Raw genomic sequence first — 19,300 nt, 5'->3', positions numbered from 1 at the left:
GAGCGGCCTGTTAACTCCCTGATGTCTCAGAAATAACCTAATGAGAAATGAAACATCTTGTTAAATAGAGCAAAACATCACGTCAAATTGCAGAGAAATGAAGATGATACACCTTACAGCGACAGCGCTTACTTCATGTAAATTAAAACCAGCCTTTTTTACATGTACAGGAGTGATGCATTTCCAGAGGCTGTTAAATATTTACTCCATCAGCATGCACAGAAGTTGTGTAAAAAGCTGTGATATTTCATAAGGGTGTTACGTCTGGTTTATGTTTGGGTTGGATGCATCATGGCTCGTTGAAGTAATATCCTGTCTTTTTCACTCTGCGTGTCACGCTGCTATTATTCATGCCAGCTTCCAGGGTCTCTGTGAAATCAGTCAGCCGAATACATCTTCCACACTACTGATCAAAGTCAGGAGCCCTAATTATTCAGGGAGTGAAACTATAAATATAGAAGGTGGACAAAATAACTGAAACAGCTTACAGTATAGTGCTGTTTGATGATATCACCCTGCAGTAAAGACTATCCACTGAGCAGCTCTGATGCTTTATTTTTTTTTTGTTAAGATTGTGTTAGAGATGTGTTGATTCATCTCTTTTTAAAAGATAAATCAACACATTTTAAGACCTCATTTTAGGGCTGCAACAACAATTATTTTCAGTATGAATTAATTGTTTAGTTCATAACATTTTAGAAGTATTTAAATGTCTTGTTTTTCTGCGCCCAAAAACCCAAAGATATTCAATTTAATATCATTGAAAACTAAGAGAACAAGTGATTTTTAACATTTGAGAAACTGGAACAGAATTTTCTGGTGTTTTCACTGATAAATTTAATTGGCAATTATTATAATAATTGACTAATTGTTAATTTAATTTGAACTTATAAACTAATTGTTTCAGCCCTACTTAGTTAAAATCATTTAAATGAAAGGCATGGTTCGGATTTTTTTAAAGTGGGGCTGTATGAGGTACTTAGCTATAGTCAGTGTTACCTACAGTAGACGACAGTGGGCACGCTCCCAGTTTGGAGAAGCAGACAGGAGCACTGACACAGAAACTAAGCAATGTACTGCTGTGGATGAGGGTTAGCAGCAAAATGTTTTTTTAGCCACCTAGAAAAATCAATATCAGTTTGAGTGTGTGCTATATTGAAAATATTTTCACCGCTTTACCTCGCTGTCAGACAGCCCTTTTTTGGCACTCTATCTTCTCAGCTGTAGAACTTTTGTATTCTTACACGTCTTTCTAAAGGCCCGTTCACTCTCCTGCTGCAGAGGCCTTTATGTACACTCTGGTTCTCAAGGGTGTCCTCTTTTCTCCACAGTGAACAGCATTTCATCATCACTGTCACGGTCACTCATGTTTTTTTTTTATCTTCTTGTATTTGTTGGCTTCTCCATAAATCTTAAAAGTCTTACCCAAAAGCTGATCTACAGTGTAATACAGTGTGTGGCACACTTGTGCTTATGAGTAGGAATACAGAAGTTCTGCGATTGAGAAATGTAAAGCCAAAGGAAAGAGACTAATAGCAAGGTAAAGCATTGAAAATATTCTCATTATAGTACATTTTGGCTGCTTTCACATCTGCCCTGTTTGGTTCAGTTCAATCAAACTCAATTTCGTTTGCTCCCTAAGTGCGGTTCATTTGGGCATGTGTGAACACAGCAGTCACACTCGGGTATGCACCTAAACAACTGGACCGAGACCTTCTTGAAAAGGTGGTCACGGTCCGGTTACAAACGAACTCTCATTGGTGATAATGTAAATTCTGACAAATCAAGAGGAGCTTTCTCGCGTAAGGCATTTGATCTGGTCCACTTGTAAATGCTGCCGTGAGAACACGAACCAACTCTAGGCAGTTACGCAACTTTGTGACGAAGTTAGTCCCTGATTCGGACCAAAGCAAGACAACTCTAGGTCTGACAGCACCCTTAAATTAAAATTAATATTTTAAGTGGCTAAAATACGTTTTGCCACAGCAGTACATTGCTGAGCTTCTGTGGCTGCACTTCTTCCCGCTTCTCCAAACTGGGGGCCTGCCACCAACCGCAATGTAGTGAAAGTAACACACTGACTATGAATGGTACCTCAGACAACCCCACTTAAAAAGAATCCAAGCAATCTCTGTAATAAAGGTTTCAAATGTTTATTTTGCATCATCCATTCTAGCAAAAAAATGACTTGGATAATTCGGCTTCTGTTTCCCTTTCATTTGTCTGTACATACATTTTTTCTTTGCACTATTTAAAGCAGCGCAGCTTTCTGCAGTCCTGAGAGTGATATTTGTTCAGCAAATATGCCTGTCATCACCCTCTCACACAGCTTCGTCTCCCGAGTGTCAGCTGCTGAAGCAGGTAACTCGTGGCCCCTGGGGCCTTCCAATGGACCCCACACTCCGCAGAGCCACCGACACCACCGCCGTCCAACTGAGCGAGATGGTTTCCCTGCCAGTTCTGATTAAACAGGCCGTCACTACCCCGCTTATCACGCAGTGAGTGTCTGACTGAAGAAAGCTGCAGGAGTGAAGTGTCTGTTTTGTGTTGGAGAGGGATTAAAAACATCGCATTTGTAAGCACATTTCAAGTTATTGTTTGTAAGTAAGAGTTTTGAGTGTCTGCGAAAGACGTGTGATTATTTTACCTGGAAGCAAAATGCTGTGTTTAAGAGAAGTGCAGGTGTAAGGCTTTCACAGATCTCTTGTCATCTCTCTGCTACTTCAGGCCACTTAAACTGTAGTTGAGTGCACATTCTGCGCTGGAGGAATAATTTAAATTCTTATTACTATCCATCTTTGTAGGATCCTTTTTCTTGTTTGAAATTCCATCAGAACTCCAGACAAGCCTGTCATTCTTCACCTGCAGTGTTTCTGCACACAGTGCAGTTTAACCTTTGTGTGTGAAGAAATGGCTTTCTCATCCCTTCCTACACACACACACACACACACACACACACACACACACACAGGGGGTGCAGTTTATTTAGCTTTTGGAATTCATTGCTCTAAATTTTTACAAACACATTTTTATCCCATGCTTCGAGTTTGCCAGAGATTTTCAACTCTATTTTTATATCCTCCCTGCTGACTTTTCAGTTCAAGAGAGGCTCCCCTGAATCCCACTGTTATATAAATGTGAGTTGCTTAGGGATAATTTGAAGCAACGGGATGGAGGAAGTCATCCAGAAAGTGAAAAAACGCTGGTATATTCCCCGAGCTTTCTCCGGAGCGGCTGTCTGTCATCCTCGCAGCCAGTATAAAATATGCAAGTCAGCACCGTTTTGATTTTTCTGTCTAAACCTCTCTTTCCCTAATGTGGTCATTCTCTCCTCCACCTTCCATCCCCAGTGTATCTCTGGTGAACAAGGCTGTGGTGGACTACTTCTTTGTGGAGCTAGGGGTGGAGAGACACTTTGAGGCGCTGCGTCACTTCCTGCTGATGGAGGATGGCGAGTTTGCACAGTCCCTCAGCGATCTGCTCTTTGAAAAGGTGAAGCACTTTGAGAACTGTTTCTGTCATCTATATGTAAAAATGAGGGTGATGTATTGTATTTTCTTATTTATTGCAATTGCGGAGAGGACAACAAAGGACATCTTGGAACAAGGCCAAGTGTCCTGCTCTCTCTTGAACGCAATACATTCTAAACAAACACTTTTCTGTTTTTTGATTGATCAGCACTGCATGCATTTAGTGTTATCTGCTTTTAGCCTGAGAAACCCATTTGAGAGCAGCCGTAGGTAACCTTGTAAACCCGATGACTGTATGCATAAGCTACAAAGTGCACGCTGAATAATATCGAAGATGCACACCAAAACTTGAGTACACAGAGTTAGCCGTTATTTAAAAATGTATGCGCCGCAGTTGGAGAGCAGTTCTCTTGAGGAAGTTACATAACACTCCCTGTCATTCCCTGGTGGATGTCTTGTGTGAGGGTTCGTATTTTCTCCTGCAAAATCCAATATATAATCCCAGAGCCTGTGTGTTGCAGTTACACCACATACAGCTTCTCAAAATAGGATTGCTGTTGTGAAATACGCAGAACTGACCATGCTGAAAGCTGCTCTAATCAATAGTTTTATCATAATAATGGACTGAATAATGTGTCTGGCGAAACCCACAGAGGAGTTTCAGGGCCTTTTAACTCATTTTTTGGTTTACGGTCCACAAATTTCCCCCAGGAGTCAGACCACAAACAGAGCTAAAGAAGGGTGAATACTGGACTTTTATCAGGTGGCCAAAAACACAACTCTAAATGAAGGATAATGCTGGATGTAGGGGTGGGCGATATATATGATTATGCTCTGTGAATCACAGCTTGTTCCACGTGGGATGTATAAAATGACAAGATCACCAACATCAAGTATAAATTGTCACAAATGTTTTGAAAGCCAGCGGCATGTGACTGGCTTTGGTGTTTCTGTTCTCTGGCACTCTCCCCCTCATGGACACTAAAATTAAAAAAAAAAAACTCTGCGTTTTTGTATCTGCATTTTTGTACATCTCGTTTATTTGGTTACATTTTGTGACCATGGAGCATCAGTGCGACTTAAAATGTTTAATATGTACGGGGGAACTGTTGGTTTATTAACCGCTCACAGTGAATAAATTGTCACGTTTAACAGCGCCGCTGCAATGGTTTAATTTCCTGCTAAATGCAAACATGTAACTTTTGACTGAAAGCTTTGAGTTCACAGCAAAAACATCAACACTTTCAGCCCCAGAAGATACTGGTGCTTCTGAATTAAAGCACCAGATGTTCCGCTTTAATGTGTTTTATTATAAAAATATATCATTTATCTTTATTATAACATTACTTTATTTAACTTTATTTAACCTTAATGTAACAATACTTGATTTAACCTAGTTATAACAGTACCTTGTTTAACTTTGATACCAATACTTGCTTTATGATACCAGTACTTAAACTTTTTATGACAGTACTATATTTAACTTTATCATAACAGTTCTTTCTTAAACTTTATTGTAACAATACTTTAACTTTATTAAACAATACCTTAAACTTTATAACAATACTTTCTTTCCCTTTATAATAAATTACTTTACTTTACTTTATTTAACTTTATTAACAGTACTTAATTAATTTAACTTTATTAGAACAGTGTTTTATTTAACTTTATTAACAGTACTTAATTCATTTTTTTTTTCAATGTGTAATTAAATTTATAGCTCTCACCCAGTAAGGACTCATTGAGTCCTTGTGATGGTTGAAGTCATAACTTTTTAATGGCTTTATCTTTTAAGATTATTATTTTTTGGTTATGTTATTTAACTTCTCTCCCACCATGACTGTTATAATTCAAACAATATAATTAGTTAATTAACCCTTTACAGGCCAGTTTCTGTGATGTACCACTCATTTTTATACAAAAAAAACAGCCCTGGGTGAACTGGGTGAAAAACTGGGTGAAAGCTATATTTTGTTTTCAATCTAACACTACAAAAAAAGTAAAAATGCATTAAAAACTGATATTCCCCATAAACGTTGCCTGAGCTCAGACAGTTGTAGTCATTTAAAAAAATCCCTTAAAAACTAGAGAATATTTCATTTTTGGGCTGTTTTTTGTATAAAAATGAGTGGTACATCACAGAAACCGGCCTGTAAAGGGTTAATTAACTAATTATATTGTTTGAATTGTAACAGTCATGGTGGGAGAGAAGTTAAAACACATAACCAAAAAAGAAAAATCTTAAAAGATAAAGCCATTAAAAAGTTATGATTTCAACCATCACAAGGACTCAATGAGTCCTTACTGGGTGAATGTATGGAATTTAAAACCGTCTGTAAGGTTTAATTTAACTTTATTAGAACAGTACTTTATTTAACTTTATTAACAGTACTTAATTAATTTAACTTTATTATAATAGTACATTATTTAATTTTATTGTAACAATACTTGAACTTTATTAAACCAATACCTTTTAACTTAATAACAGTGCTTTCTTTACCTTTATTATAACAGTACTCTGTTTAACTTTATCATAGCAGTACTTAAACTTTTTTTTATAATTAAACTTTATTTTTACAGTACTTTATTTACCTTTATTATAACAATACTTTATTTAATTTTAATAGTACTTAATTTAACTTTATAATAACAATAATTTATTCAGCTTTTTTGGGGGGGGCATTTTTGTTTAATAAGTTTAATAAGTGGTTTATTATTATAATCTTGTACAGTTGTTTCAAAATGTCAGTACTGTGCGTCACAATATAACCTATTGTGATATTATTTACAGGCCACATCGTCCAGCTCTAACAGCAGTTTTGTAAAGCTGTTCATCATATCAACTCTGTGGGGGCAGTATGTCAGTATTTTGTTTACAGCCTTGCTTATTGTGAACACACTGATATATCATCATGTTTTAAGGTGATATAGCAAACTTGGTAGCAAACATTATTCATTTAGAGTCGTGCTTTCAGTGAGGGTAAATCTAATGTTCCCCCTCCCAACACTTAGGGAAAATATCTGTCTCCTTAGCTACTAAATGCTGAACTAAGTTCCCCAGCTGTGTCTGTCTTCTGTTAAGTTATGAGCAGGTAGTGAACAGTGGGTTTTTAGAGCTTTGTCACTGCAAACAGCTGCCTGCTGCGGCCGTAAATGACAATTTAATCTGAGACATTGGTGTTATATAAATATCAATTATCGCTGCTTTAAACTCTTTAGTATTTTTATATCTGATGTCTCTGTTTGCCTGTTTTGCAGCACATGATGCGTCACTGCTTAGACTCCAAGACTGCTTATGTTAAACCCAAGCTTCCTGGCGTGAAATAACAAGCACAGCCTTCGCTAACACCTTTGTGCTGTTCCGCCAAAACACTTGTGTACATCTGTCTCCTGAGGCCCATGAGACAGAAGGTTTTTGTTCCAGCCAAACACTACACCAGCTGATCTCACTGATTAGCACACCTTCAACCGGAAAGCAAGCTAATCATCGTAATCAGCTACACGCAGGGTTTGTTTGGGATGAAAACCTGCCAACTCCTGGGCCTCAGACAGGTGTAGAGGAGCGAGTAGTCATCTGTGTTTGACCTTTGTATATTTATTTGACCAATGTCTCCTCAAACCCAGCTGGGCAGCGGCCAGACTCCCGGCGAGCTGCTGACCCCTCTGGTCCTGAACTCCATCCTCAGCAAGGCCCTGCAGTACAGCCTACATGGAGACAGCCCGCTAGCTGGTAACTTCACCTTCGCCCTGCGCTTCCTCCCCGAGACCTTCCACCCACACGCCCCCGATTTTCTCAACTGTCTGGAGCTACGCTACAAGGTGAGGCGGTGTGTTTTAATGGAGTGAATGACAGACTATGTGCGCTTGCATGAGCACGCTTGTCTCAGCATGAGTGGCAGCTTGAATGTGACAACCTGTCATGTTTTGACAAACTGCTCTGGGTGTGGAAAATGAGCTTATCACGCACTTAAATGGTTGAACCTTGTAGATTGATTGGAGTGGAGTCTTTTGGATGACACGCACGGTGACTAATGCTGCACATATTGTCCTCTGCTCGCTCTGTGTTCCTCGCCCTCCTGACTCTTGTACCTTTCCTGAATCTTCTCCCTCTCTTTCCGTATCTTTATTTCTTGTTGCACGTTTTTTTTTTCGTGCTCCACTCTCTCCCCATATATCTTTTCCTCATTCCTCTTCCACCCCCATCTCTCACCACTCTGTCTTCCCTTCGCAATCCTCTCACCTCTTTTTTCAACGTCTCTGCACTCACACCTTTCTCATCCCCTTGCCTCGCCTCATTCGTCACTCTCCCTTTTGCCCGTTCTTCCCAACCGCTGTGTCTTTTTCCTTTACTTTCTTTCACACTCACTCGCTTTCACACCTTCACCCCCCCCCCCCCCCCCACCCCCATGTCATCTCCCAGGTGGACTGGCCGTTGAACATCATCATCACAGACAGCTGCATGAACAAGTACAACCGTCTGTTCTCGTTCCTGCTCCAGCTCAAACACATGGTGTGGAGCCTCCGTGAGGTCTGGTTCCACCTCAAGAGAACAGGTGAGAGAGGTGGGAGCTGTGTGCTTCAAGGCCCGGCTCAGACTCCACAGCACCTCTGAGGTGGAGGAGTTAAGATTCTTCCTGTTGTGCTTCAACTGTTTATAAAATATTCATTAAGGGGAATGCTGCGATTCCTTTATGTTTTATTTATACAAAGCACATCTCATAGCGGTGGGACTTGTTGTAAAACAGTGTGCTTCAGTGGGTTGGATAGTATTGATCAGTGAAAGCCTGTGCACAGACTACTTAAATGGTTATCCTGAAGGGACAAAATAAAGTATTAAGGTATTAGAGGGATGTAAACTACAGCGACTACAACAATAATATTACTCATCACCAGGGGAAAATGTGGATGATGACTTAATTCAGGAGTCAGAATGCATTTTTCTCCCATAAGAAGGACTAACAAGACTGCAGTCAAAGAAAAATACTGTATAATACAATTAACTTTGCTCTGTCTGTGTCATATCTACAGGCTTAGTTATCATTTTCATCCTTATTCATGCACCCAAAGTGCTGATCAACAGGAACACGGAGCCTAAAGTTATAAATTTTGCAGTGATATAATGCATAAAAGCAGCAGATCTTCGTACTTGAGTGTCTGTAACCAGCACATTTATTTTTAATCCCTGCAGCACTGATCATGACTCCCATCTCTGTTTCCCTCAGCGCTGGTGAAAGGTGCCGGTCGCTCGGTGCAGTTCCATCAGCTGCAGCTCTACAGACACGAGATGCAGCATTTTGTCAAGGTGATACAGGGCTACATCGCCAACCAGATCCTGCAAGTGTCCTGGAGCGAGTTCACAGCCAAGCTGGCCACCGCCAGCGACCTGGACGCCATCCACCGCACACACGCAGACTACCTCAACAGAGCCATCTTCAGGTGAGGGCTGGAACTGCGTTTGAGCATGTTAACAGTATTTGTTGCAATATAATGCACGCTGTTATCTCTGAGCACAGATAGGTGATGTATGATATTCTTCCTCAATTTATTGCATTCAAGGAGCAGATATTTTGGAACAAGGCCAAATGTGTTGTCTCGCCTTGAGCGCAATACTGCAATACATATTTAAGTTTTCAACATCGTGAGTGATCACAGCTCTCAGTGTTCAGTGTTATCAGCTCTTAGCCTGTGCACCCCATGTGAGAGCAGGCGCAGATAACCTTGTAAACCCAAAGATTGCATGCATAAACTAAAGATAAGTACACACTGAATAACCCAAACTCGTCACCTGAGTACACACACAGCTGATTTCAAAATGCATGAGCCAAGGACAGAATCCAAGTTTACACAGGAAGTGACTCCACACTCATGCCTTTAGAGTAATTTAGCATACTTTCATATTAGTATTTACCCCTCTGACAGAATTTGTTGGTGTTGCTGCTTTTATTAAATGTCTCCTTGCAATAACCCAAATTCTCAAAATGTAGTAAAAAAGAAAAGATTCAAGTGTTCTGAGCCAAAACAAATATTTTGCAGCACCACATAATGTTAAGGTATTTAATAATGTTTTGAAGAGCCAGATGTTCCTAACATTTATTAAGTTTTCTTATCTCAAGTATTAGTCAGGGTGCAATAACAGTGGTGATACTCATCTTACTAAGTGGTCCGAGTATCGGCCATGACGTAACCAATTCACATTAAAAACAGTTTCCATGTGTGATTAGAAAGTTAACTGTTGCTGCTATCAGTTAGATTTATTGAATCATAGTGAGCCGTGGACTCGGCCTCGTGTTACCTCACCAAAAATATTTTCCAGTGTAGAGCTGCAAAGATTGGTCAGTGAATCAATTATTTGATTAAGAGGAAATTAATCAGCAGCTATATTAATAATTGATTCATGCCATTTTAAGTATTTTGACAAGTAAAACTGTATAATATTTGATGTTCTCAAATGTTGGTCTAGTGAATATATTTTGGGGAGTTGGGGCTGTGGATGGGACAAATTAAAGGAGTTCATCTTACTGCATACAGTGATTGGTATTTTTCTGAAATTTTATAAAATCAATTTATAGTATTTACACATAGTGAGGTAAACAGATTTCAAATTTGGAAAGAGAGCACTGGTATTAGATCATAATTTGGTATCGGCACATATTCTGATTCAAGGTATTTGAGATGATTTAGGATCAGTCCCTAAATACTGGGCTCACTTAACCATTCTTCCAATTTTCAGATGCTTTCAGGTTTGTGTGTTGTAAAGAAGAACCGGTTCATCTCGGGTATAGATAAAAAAAAGAAATTAATAAGTCATGGTTTAGTTTCCGGCAGGGTTTAAGGAATTTTTTAAAGGCAAAATACTAAAAATTATCTGGTTCCAACTTACTTGTTTGGTGTGTGAAACATCCGAAAACAGTAAAAGTGTCCTTCACAATCTTGTAGAGTCCCAAGGTGTCATCAGATACTTGTTTTGTACCATCAACAGTTCAAAACTCAAAAATTTTATTAGATTAACTATATTGTAAAAATATATTTTCTCACATCATAGACAGTGGAACCATAAAATGTTTGGCATATGCACTTTAAATTTGGGTTTTTCTTTTGACTGACTAACAGTGGCAGCTTTATATTAATTGACAAAAACAGATAATTGCAGCCATACTGGGTGCAGCTTTTTTGGACTGTGGACTCTTCAAATACAGGAGTCAAAGCCACACGTTGTTAAGGTGTTCTGCAAAGTCTTGTGAGCCTTTATATAGACAGGAAATGTTTTAATTTAAACCATCGTGATTTCAGGCTGCAACATGACGAAATGTAGAAAAATCCAGCGGAGTGAAATGATTTCTTCAGGCTCTTTACAGGCACGGCGAGCTGAAGTGGAACTCTCTGCACCCATAATTTCATATAAAATTAATTCAACCTCTTCGTAACAAGTTAATTAAAATTCCAGCTGGATGTGAGGCTAACTTTTGAACCCGATGAATGATTTAATCTCATTAGGAGAGGTTGTCAGTATCACACATCTCTGTGTAGAATTTCAGCCCATCTGAAAAAGCCATTTCAGAGTTCCTTGTCATGTTTCTTAAACTTTGCACTCACTGGTCTCCCCAGGGGTTTGCTGACGGAGAAGGCGGCTCCCGTCATGAACATCATCCACAGCATCTTCAGCCTGATCCTCAAGTTTCGGGCGCAGCTGATCGCACAGCCCTGGGGCAGCCAGCAGGGGGAGGCAGTGCACCCCAGCTTCATCGCCATGCAGCAGTCGTACAACACCTTCAAATACTACTCCCACTTCCTTTTCAAAGGTGAGTAGTTTGATTCAGCGGTTTCTAAAGCTCACAGGTACAAAGCTAAAGGATGTTATGAAAGTATCCACTTGACCTTTAATCAGTGAATTAAAACCAGTAACAGCAACAAATGAGAAGAAGAGGAACAAAGGATATCTTTAATTTATATATTCGTTTGATACTGTGAAATCTAAAAAGGGAACAAAATGTAGAGTGTCTTCTAATTTCAAGCTGCAACTTACTTAATTAAGGGTTGCCAAATTATAGTGTTTGTTTTTTAAAGCATATCAAATCTTCTCTAAATGTAAGGGATTAATTAACTCGTGCAGACACATTTTAATGGTTGGGAGAGTCGCTTTCTTGGCACTTGTGAGTATTAGCCTTTTTGCTTTGATGAGAAAATAGGAGAGAAGTTTCTAAGATGAAGTCAGGTTCATCTTTGATTAACATGAGCTGAGGATGATCAGTAAAGCATCTGGTTCTAGATTAGAGGTAATGACTTTGGGACATAATGTAAAAATGCTAAACCAAAAGAGCTCAATTGAAACCTATCGCTTAAAGCTGCTTGTTTTATTTTGAAATATTAGGGACTGTGTGGTATTTCTAATTAAACTGAACAGTATCTAGCTTGGTTTGAGCAATTCCAGTCTAAATGATGGAGGACAGAATCTGCATTCTTTCAGTATATGCAGTACATACTGAAGTACATATATCATATCTGAAGCTAAGGAGACTTCAGTTGTGTGGAGGTGTCCTTCAGAGAAATACTCTGTATGTCAGTCTCTCACCGTATGTTACCTTGAAAACATAAAGAAGACTTTTTCTCCCAGTCCCTCACAGTGAAAGGAGACTCCCAACAAAGGTGAGCATTCTTTGTGAACTGAAGTAATCAGGGTCTGCGTGTAATAACAGCGACAGTATGACAAAAACATCTGTTGACAAACTCTCACACAACTCATGCTGTATAACCCAAGCCTCATATCCAGTCACACGCTCAGCATTTCCCAAAGGACAGCATTTTCGCTAAGATACGACAATATAGAAAAAGCAGTGTTCAAGCTCAGATGCACGTGCATGCCTGGGCACGTGACTCGACCTTGCATGAGACTGTTTATACTGACGTGTATTAACTGGTATGTTTTAGTGAAGATGCTTGTTTGGGACAGAGCATATGAATAAATGAGACAGGAATTATATTGCAGGAGCTGTGTGACAGCTTGTAAGCAACGCTTTTACATAGCTCCGCAGTTGTTAAACATGGTGCTTTACCTCTGTTCATGAAAAATGCTCGCCTTTTTGGGATTCTTTGTTCACTGGAGGCACGAATTCAAGGTAACACACTGTGAGTAACTGAAAGAAATGTTCATTCTGCAGGTGAAGTGTTGCTTTAAATACATAGTTAACCATATCGACAGGGAGGCAATCCAGGCACTCTGAAAAATATAGAAAAATTAGGAAGGAAATATTAAAAAGCCAGCATGTCTCAACCTCTGTGAGTCTTTGTCAGGGCTTTTAAAACATACAATACTGGTAAAGCCCCACCTGTATAGTGGCAGGAACCAATGAGAGGCAGGGCAGGTGAAACAAAAACAAAGAGGGAATTTCATGCTAATGTGACAGTAACTAATTATAACGTATTTATAGGTTTAGTATGTTTCTAATTATGTATTATTCTTATTATGTTTGTTTTTTCTTCTTCTCAGTTGTGACCAAGCTGGTGAACAGAGGCTACCAGCCTCATCTAGAAGACTTCCTTCTTCGCATCAACTTCAACAACTACTACAAAGACTCCTGAGCAATACACTGGTGTGTATGTCGTACATGAGCTAAGTGTGAGTACTTGTCTTAACACAGGCACATATTTGTTAGATACTTACCCAACGCATCACTGTGTACCATGACTGTTTACACTTGTAGAGTCCCCTCTGTGTTTATAAGATAGAAGACAGATAATCAGACGTATATAATAAATTCAGTTCATCTGGCCTTCATTTCAGTGTACTTTATATTAAGGCATGTATTTGACATTTAAACCAGTTTAGGCAGTCAATATGCAGGATTTGAACATGTGTGTGCTTGATTAATGGCTTTCCTGCTCAAACTATGCTGCCAAAGATTGTAGCTGAGATGAAGCTGATGTCTGCTGTAATGTCTCCTGCTCAGGTGTCTATGTAGATTTTAAGTGCATATAAATTGTCAATTATCTGTAAATAGTAAAGCTTAATGCTTTGTTAAATAAACGCTTTATTCTCTAGTGTTGGTGTGACAGTTCTTTTGGGACGTAAAGAAAACACATTTACTTGAGTAAGAAAAAAATACTTACATTTATTAAAGTTTGCATGTTAGCATTGGTTTTTAGAAAACTAGGACAAATTAAGTGCAAAGCCTTATGGGTAATGGATTCTGTCAACTTCAGCCATTTACAAAAAGACAGAGAGAGGGGAGAAAATGCAGTCCTTGCTATATTACTGGAATTTATTTTCCTCACAATGAGGACCCAGATTTTTCCTGACTGTGCATTAACTGGCAAAGCAAAAATATATCAAGACTATGCAGCACAGCTGTAGGAGGTGTAATGGGCTGCAGCACGCCACAATAAGAGGATTTGGTTTCTTGAGTGGAAGGTGAAGTCGGAGAAACTCCTCACCAGCTGAGCCATCAATCAAAGGAACAACACAGGCAGCAGCTCGTGTCGGTCATCAAACAGAAAAAAATCTCAGACTTCTGTAGACTGATGCTCTAAGCCTGCTTTATATGCATTGCTGTAGTTTTATTAATGGTGTGATTGAAGCTTCTCAACCAGCACCTGAGGACGGAGGGTACAAGTCTCTTGGATGGACATTTTCTTTAAAGCATCAAAAGAGCTGTCAATATGCATTTACATCAGGAAACAAAGAAATGGTTCACCGTTACGACTTCAAGCAAACGTTTGACATTTAGGAAAATACACATTCGCTTTCTGGAGGAGAGTTAGAGGAGATGGACAGAGCTCTTGTATTTGTCCGTTACATGTAAGGCTACAGCCAGCTGTTGGTTAGCTTAGCACAATCACAGTAGAAAGGAAACTGTCAATCAGTAACGAAGTCCAGCTACGAGGACTTTTAAAGCTTACTAAATATATATTTGTTTAAAAAAATGCACAAAAACTGAAGCGTAAAAACATTTGAGAGAGTTATGTGCTGGAGTATTTCTTGGCCCTGACCGGTTGCCAGGCAACCAGTAGAGACTCCAAGAAGTTACTGGTTACGGCCAAGAAATAGTCCAGCACAAAACCATCTATCAAACATTACATTTATGTTTTTACAAGGATAAAACTAATGATATAATAGGTACTCATTTGTGATATTTAGATACAGTTAGAAAGATTTTGGTACCATTCGACAGAGCCAGGCTAGCTGTTTCCACTATTTGTGCTGCGCTGTAGCTTCAAATTTTAAGTGTAGATAGACAACTTTTCAGCTTTATCCTTAGTGGTAGTATTGTGGCGCTGCTGTCACAAAAACAACTAGAATGCTCTCTGTTTTCCTCTGAGCCTATCAGCTACCGACGACACAGGACACATTTAGTTTTCAGTTACTTCGTCTGCCATTTCTGCTACCATGGATAGTACCTACAAAGAACTTTCATTGATATTGTTTCGGGATAGCTACAGGGGAAGACAGAAGCACTATCCTCCTTCTGTTTTGGTTGCGCAATGGTTGTGCCGTAAAGCAAGCCTTTATTTTCGTACCCGGTGGCAGACAGACACACTGGGCCTTATAGGGAACCAGTCTAAACACTGTTGGTGTCATTCTACAGCCACTACATTGTGCTATGAAGATTTCCTTCATGATAATAAGTCAAAGTAAAAAAATTGTCTTTTTCCACTTTATCGGGGAGATGTGAAAGTGGCATCAATCCTCCATCAACTCTGCACCAGAAAGCGAATAAATAAATTTCCTAAATATCAAACTATTCCTCTGATTACAATGAGTAGTGTCACAAGCAATCAAACAATCAGAACTAGTCACCAGTAGAGCAGGCAGTCCTCAAGTATCCACACTTAATTCTTGTTTAATGTGATTCTACCAAGAGCTCGGATGATATAGAGGAGAAAAAGCAAGCAGACACGCACTGGTCAATACAATGTTACTTTCACGATCAACGTCAAGTCAGTGGTTTTGACCTCGTCTGTTTTACACAGTACCAAAACATGTCACATTCACACAGTGCACCACAGGCTTCCTCTGTCCATTTGAGATTAGTGTTAAAGTTCAAATAGGCTGAAAAGGTATAAAACTGCACTGGGATCTAAAGAGAAGGCAGAATTTCACAGATCAGTCGCTTCCCTTCAGTTTTGTTCTGTTTAATATTTATGTGTGTGAGCAAAGAGCGAGCTGCTTTTCAAAGAGTACATAATACACCACTGTGTTCTGCCTACATGCGTTACTGTAATGTTTCGGTGGTTTTATTTTTTTTAGTATTACAGCTCAGTGCTCAGTTTAGAGGTTTTAATCTCTGCAAATGGATTGAGAGAGAATGCCATTATTTTATCATGCACCGCATCAGTCTTAGCTTTTAAAAGTGAAAGCCTTTAATACAGCCAACTCTGATTAAACATCATATAGACACTCAGACAGTTCGTATTTACACAGGCTTTCAACAAACCTAAAGCAAAGTACCAGTTTTACTTAAGAATATTTGGGCTGCTTGAGAAGGACCTTGCACACAGATCATGTTAATAAAGATCATCCTAAACTTGATTCGGTTTACAGGGAATGCTTTAGATAGTGGCAAGAGTGCAGAAAGGACAAAAATTCAGTCTAATCGCTCCACCAACTGTGTCCACTGCTTCAGGACACACATGCTCTCACACAGAGTAACAACAACAAGCAACGCAACAGTCACTCATCTGCAGAGAAAAGAAACCTTGATTTTTACCTATTTTAAGTTCTTCATTATCTTAAAAGTTTAGGATCCTTCAAATGTCTCAGTTAGTGCATTCTGTAGCCATCAAGCATTGTTAAGTAAATATTAACCTTGGAAGTGCAATAACTTTTTTGTACACAAATAAACAAGAAAAAAAAAACACCAAAGTAGTTGCATAAAAGCCTTACGCACAAGTTAACATGTAAAACAAAGTAAAGGAATGAACTCTCCAAACAGACTCCAAACTATGTAAACCTAAAATGAAGCAAACAAGCCACCACCTTCTGTTAGATGGCTGGGGATATTAGAAAACAATGAATGACAATCAATATCTATATAGTGTCCCTTTTGATGGAAGTACCACCCACAGTGGTGTAAAAACAACTCTGAATCCAAAGACCCATGCTACAGTCTGACCTTCGAAAAAGCAGATCTAATGGAGCACCCACGAGATGTGCTTTTGGGTCCAGGCGACCCCCTGCCAACGTCTTCTGCTTTCATGATAGCAAAAAACTCTATTAACACAGGGTAAGTGGAAGTGAACTACACTCTCTAATATGGGTGTTACAGTACCAGAGTTAGGGCTAGTGGGTCATGATGTCACTGTTACCCAGGGAAAGCCTTCTCTCCTGGGCAAAAGCTGGACCGTGGCCCTGGTCTTGGTTGTTTTTCTTTTAGTCCTAGCTGGGACTAGGCTTCAGACTCAAGGTCGTCTTCTGCTCCGTTGGTTGTGTCGCCCGTCTCAGGCTCCAGCAGCAGGAATTTACCGTCATTGGTGAGAGGCATGTTCTTCATCAGCTGGGCCAGGGCCTCTGGGTCCTTAAAGAAAAATAAAATCAAACCAAATAAGAAACTTAAATGGTTGTGTTCCTAGCATGTTTCAAAGGAAAAAAAAAATCTTAATCAAAAACTTATCAACTGGTTTTGACTTTAAATGCAAGAAATGTTCTGCGTGTTTCTATAATGATGATGATACCTTCTTGGCTTCTGCAATCTCCTTCGCCAAACTTATGGTGTAACATATCTGTGAAAACAAACAGATAAACATTAATATACAGGGTACATGCAGCAATCCTTAAATATAATACCATAAAAATGCAAAACAAAAAGTCATAATATAGTATGACAAAATGCAAAAAAAAGAGGAAAATCATAGCATAGTGTGTCCAAAAAAAAAAAAAAAAAAAGTAATCATATATTATGTCATGAAAATGCAAAAGAGCTCATAGGATGGTTTGTCCTAACAGTCATACTATAGTGTGTCATAAAATCTAATAAAAAGTCACAGTATGTCATGAATTGCAAAAAAGGTAATATTATAGTAAGTCATAAAATAGACATAGTATAGTATGTCAAAAAAATGTTTAAAAAAGTCATAGTATAGTATGTCATTAAATACTCATACTATACTATGACTTTTTTAAGCACTTCTTTGACATAGTACACCATGACTGTCATGAAAATGCAAAAAAAAAGTATAGTATGTCAAAAAAGTGAAAAAAAGTCATAGTATAGTATGTCATAGTATGATATTTCAGAAAAGTGCAAAAAAAAGTCATAGTATAGTAAGTCATAAATAGTCATAGTATATTTCAGAATAGTGCAAAAAAAAAGTCATAGTATATTATGTCAAAAAAAATGCAAAAAAACTCATAGTATGTCATAAAATAGTCATAGTATAGTATGTCAAAAAGTGAAGAAAAAGTCATAGTATAGTATGTCATTAAATACTCATACTATACTGACTTTTTTAAGCACTTCTTTGACATAGTACACCATGACTGTCATGAAAATGCAAAAAAAGGTCATAGTATAGTATGTCATAAAAATGGAAAAAAAAGTCATAGTATAGTATGTCAAAAAAGTGAAAAAAAGTCATAGTATAGTAAGTCATAAATAGTCATAGTATATTTCAGAAAAGTGCAAAAAAAAGTCATAGTATATTATGTCAAAAAAATGCAAAAAAACTCATAGTATAGTATGTCATAAAATAGTCATAGTATAGTATGTCAAAAAGTGAAGAAAAAGTCATAGTATAGTATGTCAAAAAATGCAAAAAAGACATAGTATAGTAAGTCATAAAATAGTGATAGTATAGTATGTCAAAAAGTGAAGAAAAAGTCATAGTATGTCAAGAAAATGCAAAAAAAGTCATAGTATAGTATGTCAAAAAATGCAAAAAATCATAGTATATTAAGTCATAAAACAGACATAGTATAGTATGTCATAAAAATGCAAAAAAGGTCATAGTATAGTACGTCATAAAAATCAACAAAAAGTCACAGTATAGTATGTCACAAAAATGCAAAAAAAAAAAAAGGTTATAGTATAGTATGTCATAAAAATGCAAAAAAAAAAAAAAGGTCATAGTATAGTACGTCATAAAAGTCAACAACAAGTCATAGTATAGTATGTCACAAAAATGCAAAAAAAGGGTCATAGTATAGTATGTCAAAAAATGCAAAAAAGACATAGTATAGTAAGTCATAAAATAGTGATAGTATAGTATGTCAAAAAGTGAAGAAAAAGTCATAGTATGTCAAGAAAATGCAAAAAAAAGTCATAGTATAGTATGTCAAAAAATGCAAAAAATCATAGTATATTAAGTCATAAAACAGACATAGTATAGTATGTCATAAAAATGCAAAAAAGGTCATAGTATAGTACGTCATAAAAATCAACAAAAAGTCACAGTATAGTATGTCACAAAAATGCAAAAAAAAAAAAGGTTATAGTATAGTATGTCATAAAAATGCAAAAAAAAAAAAAGGTCATAGTATAGTACGTCATAAAAGTCAACAACAAGTCATAGTATAGTATGTCACAAAAATGCAAAAAAAAGGTCATAGTATAGTATGTCAAAAAATGCGGGAAAAAAAAGTCATAGTATATTATGTCATAAAAATGCAAAAAAGTCATAGTATAGTATGTCAAAAAATGCAAAAAAAAAAAGTCATAGTATATCATGTCATAAAAATTCATAGTATAGTATGTCATAAAAATGCAAAAAAGGGTCATGGGATAATATGTCATAAAGTAGTCATACTATAGTATATCACAAAGTGCAAAAAAAAGTCAAAATAGTCAGTATAATATGTCATAGTACTGTACGTCGTAAAAAGGCTAAAAAAGGTCATAGTA

The 19,300-nt window shown here is 37.8% G+C and overlaps 2 protein-coding genes across 5 annotated transcripts in view; one reads left to right on the top strand and one right to left on the bottom strand.

The window, feature by feature from the left end:
- The window catches only part of tubgcp6 (tubulin, gamma complex associated protein 6), a 42,660-nt gene extending 29,172 nt beyond the window's left edge, over positions 1-13,488 (top strand). For both annotated transcript variants that reach the window (XM_049573255.1, XM_049573254.1), the window contains 7 exons: positions 2,330-2,498; positions 3,351-3,492; positions 7,095-7,289; positions 7,891-8,023; positions 8,693-8,906; positions 11,076-11,269; positions 12,955-13,488. In XM_049573255.1, coding sequence (XP_049429212.1) covers positions 2,330-2,498; positions 3,351-3,492; positions 7,095-7,289; positions 7,891-8,023; positions 8,693-8,906; positions 11,076-11,269; positions 12,955-13,046 — 1,139 coding nt within the window. In that variant the 3' untranslated portion in view covers positions 13,047-13,488. The remainder of the gene's footprint in view (positions 1-2,329; positions 2,499-3,350; positions 3,493-7,094; positions 7,290-7,890; positions 8,024-8,692; positions 8,907-11,075; positions 11,270-12,954) is intronic.
- A 72-nt stretch (positions 13,489-13,560) lies between these two features.
- Positions 13,561-19,300, bottom strand: part of appl2 (adaptor protein, phosphotyrosine interaction, PH domain and leucine zipper containing 2) — a 33,456-nt gene continuing 27,716 nt past the window's right edge. For all 3 annotated transcript variants that reach the window (XM_049573263.1, XM_049573264.1, XM_049573265.1), the window contains 2 exons: positions 17,136-17,183; positions 13,561-16,978 (listed from right to left, as the gene is read on the bottom strand). In XM_049573263.1, coding sequence (XP_049429220.1) covers positions 16,850-16,978; positions 17,136-17,183 — 177 coding nt within the window. In that variant the 3' untranslated portion in view covers positions 13,561-16,849. The remainder of the gene's footprint in view (positions 16,979-17,135; positions 17,184-19,300) is intronic.

Source organism: Epinephelus fuscoguttatus, linkage group LG4, assembly GCF_011397635.1.
Source record: "Epinephelus fuscoguttatus linkage group LG4, E.fuscoguttatus.final_Chr_v1".
Classification (NCBI taxonomy): domain Eukaryota; kingdom Metazoa; phylum Chordata; class Actinopteri; order Perciformes; family Serranidae; genus Epinephelus; species Epinephelus fuscoguttatus.
Note: the sequence above shows the minus strand (reverse complement) of the source record. Positions and strands in the feature narration are given on the sequence as shown.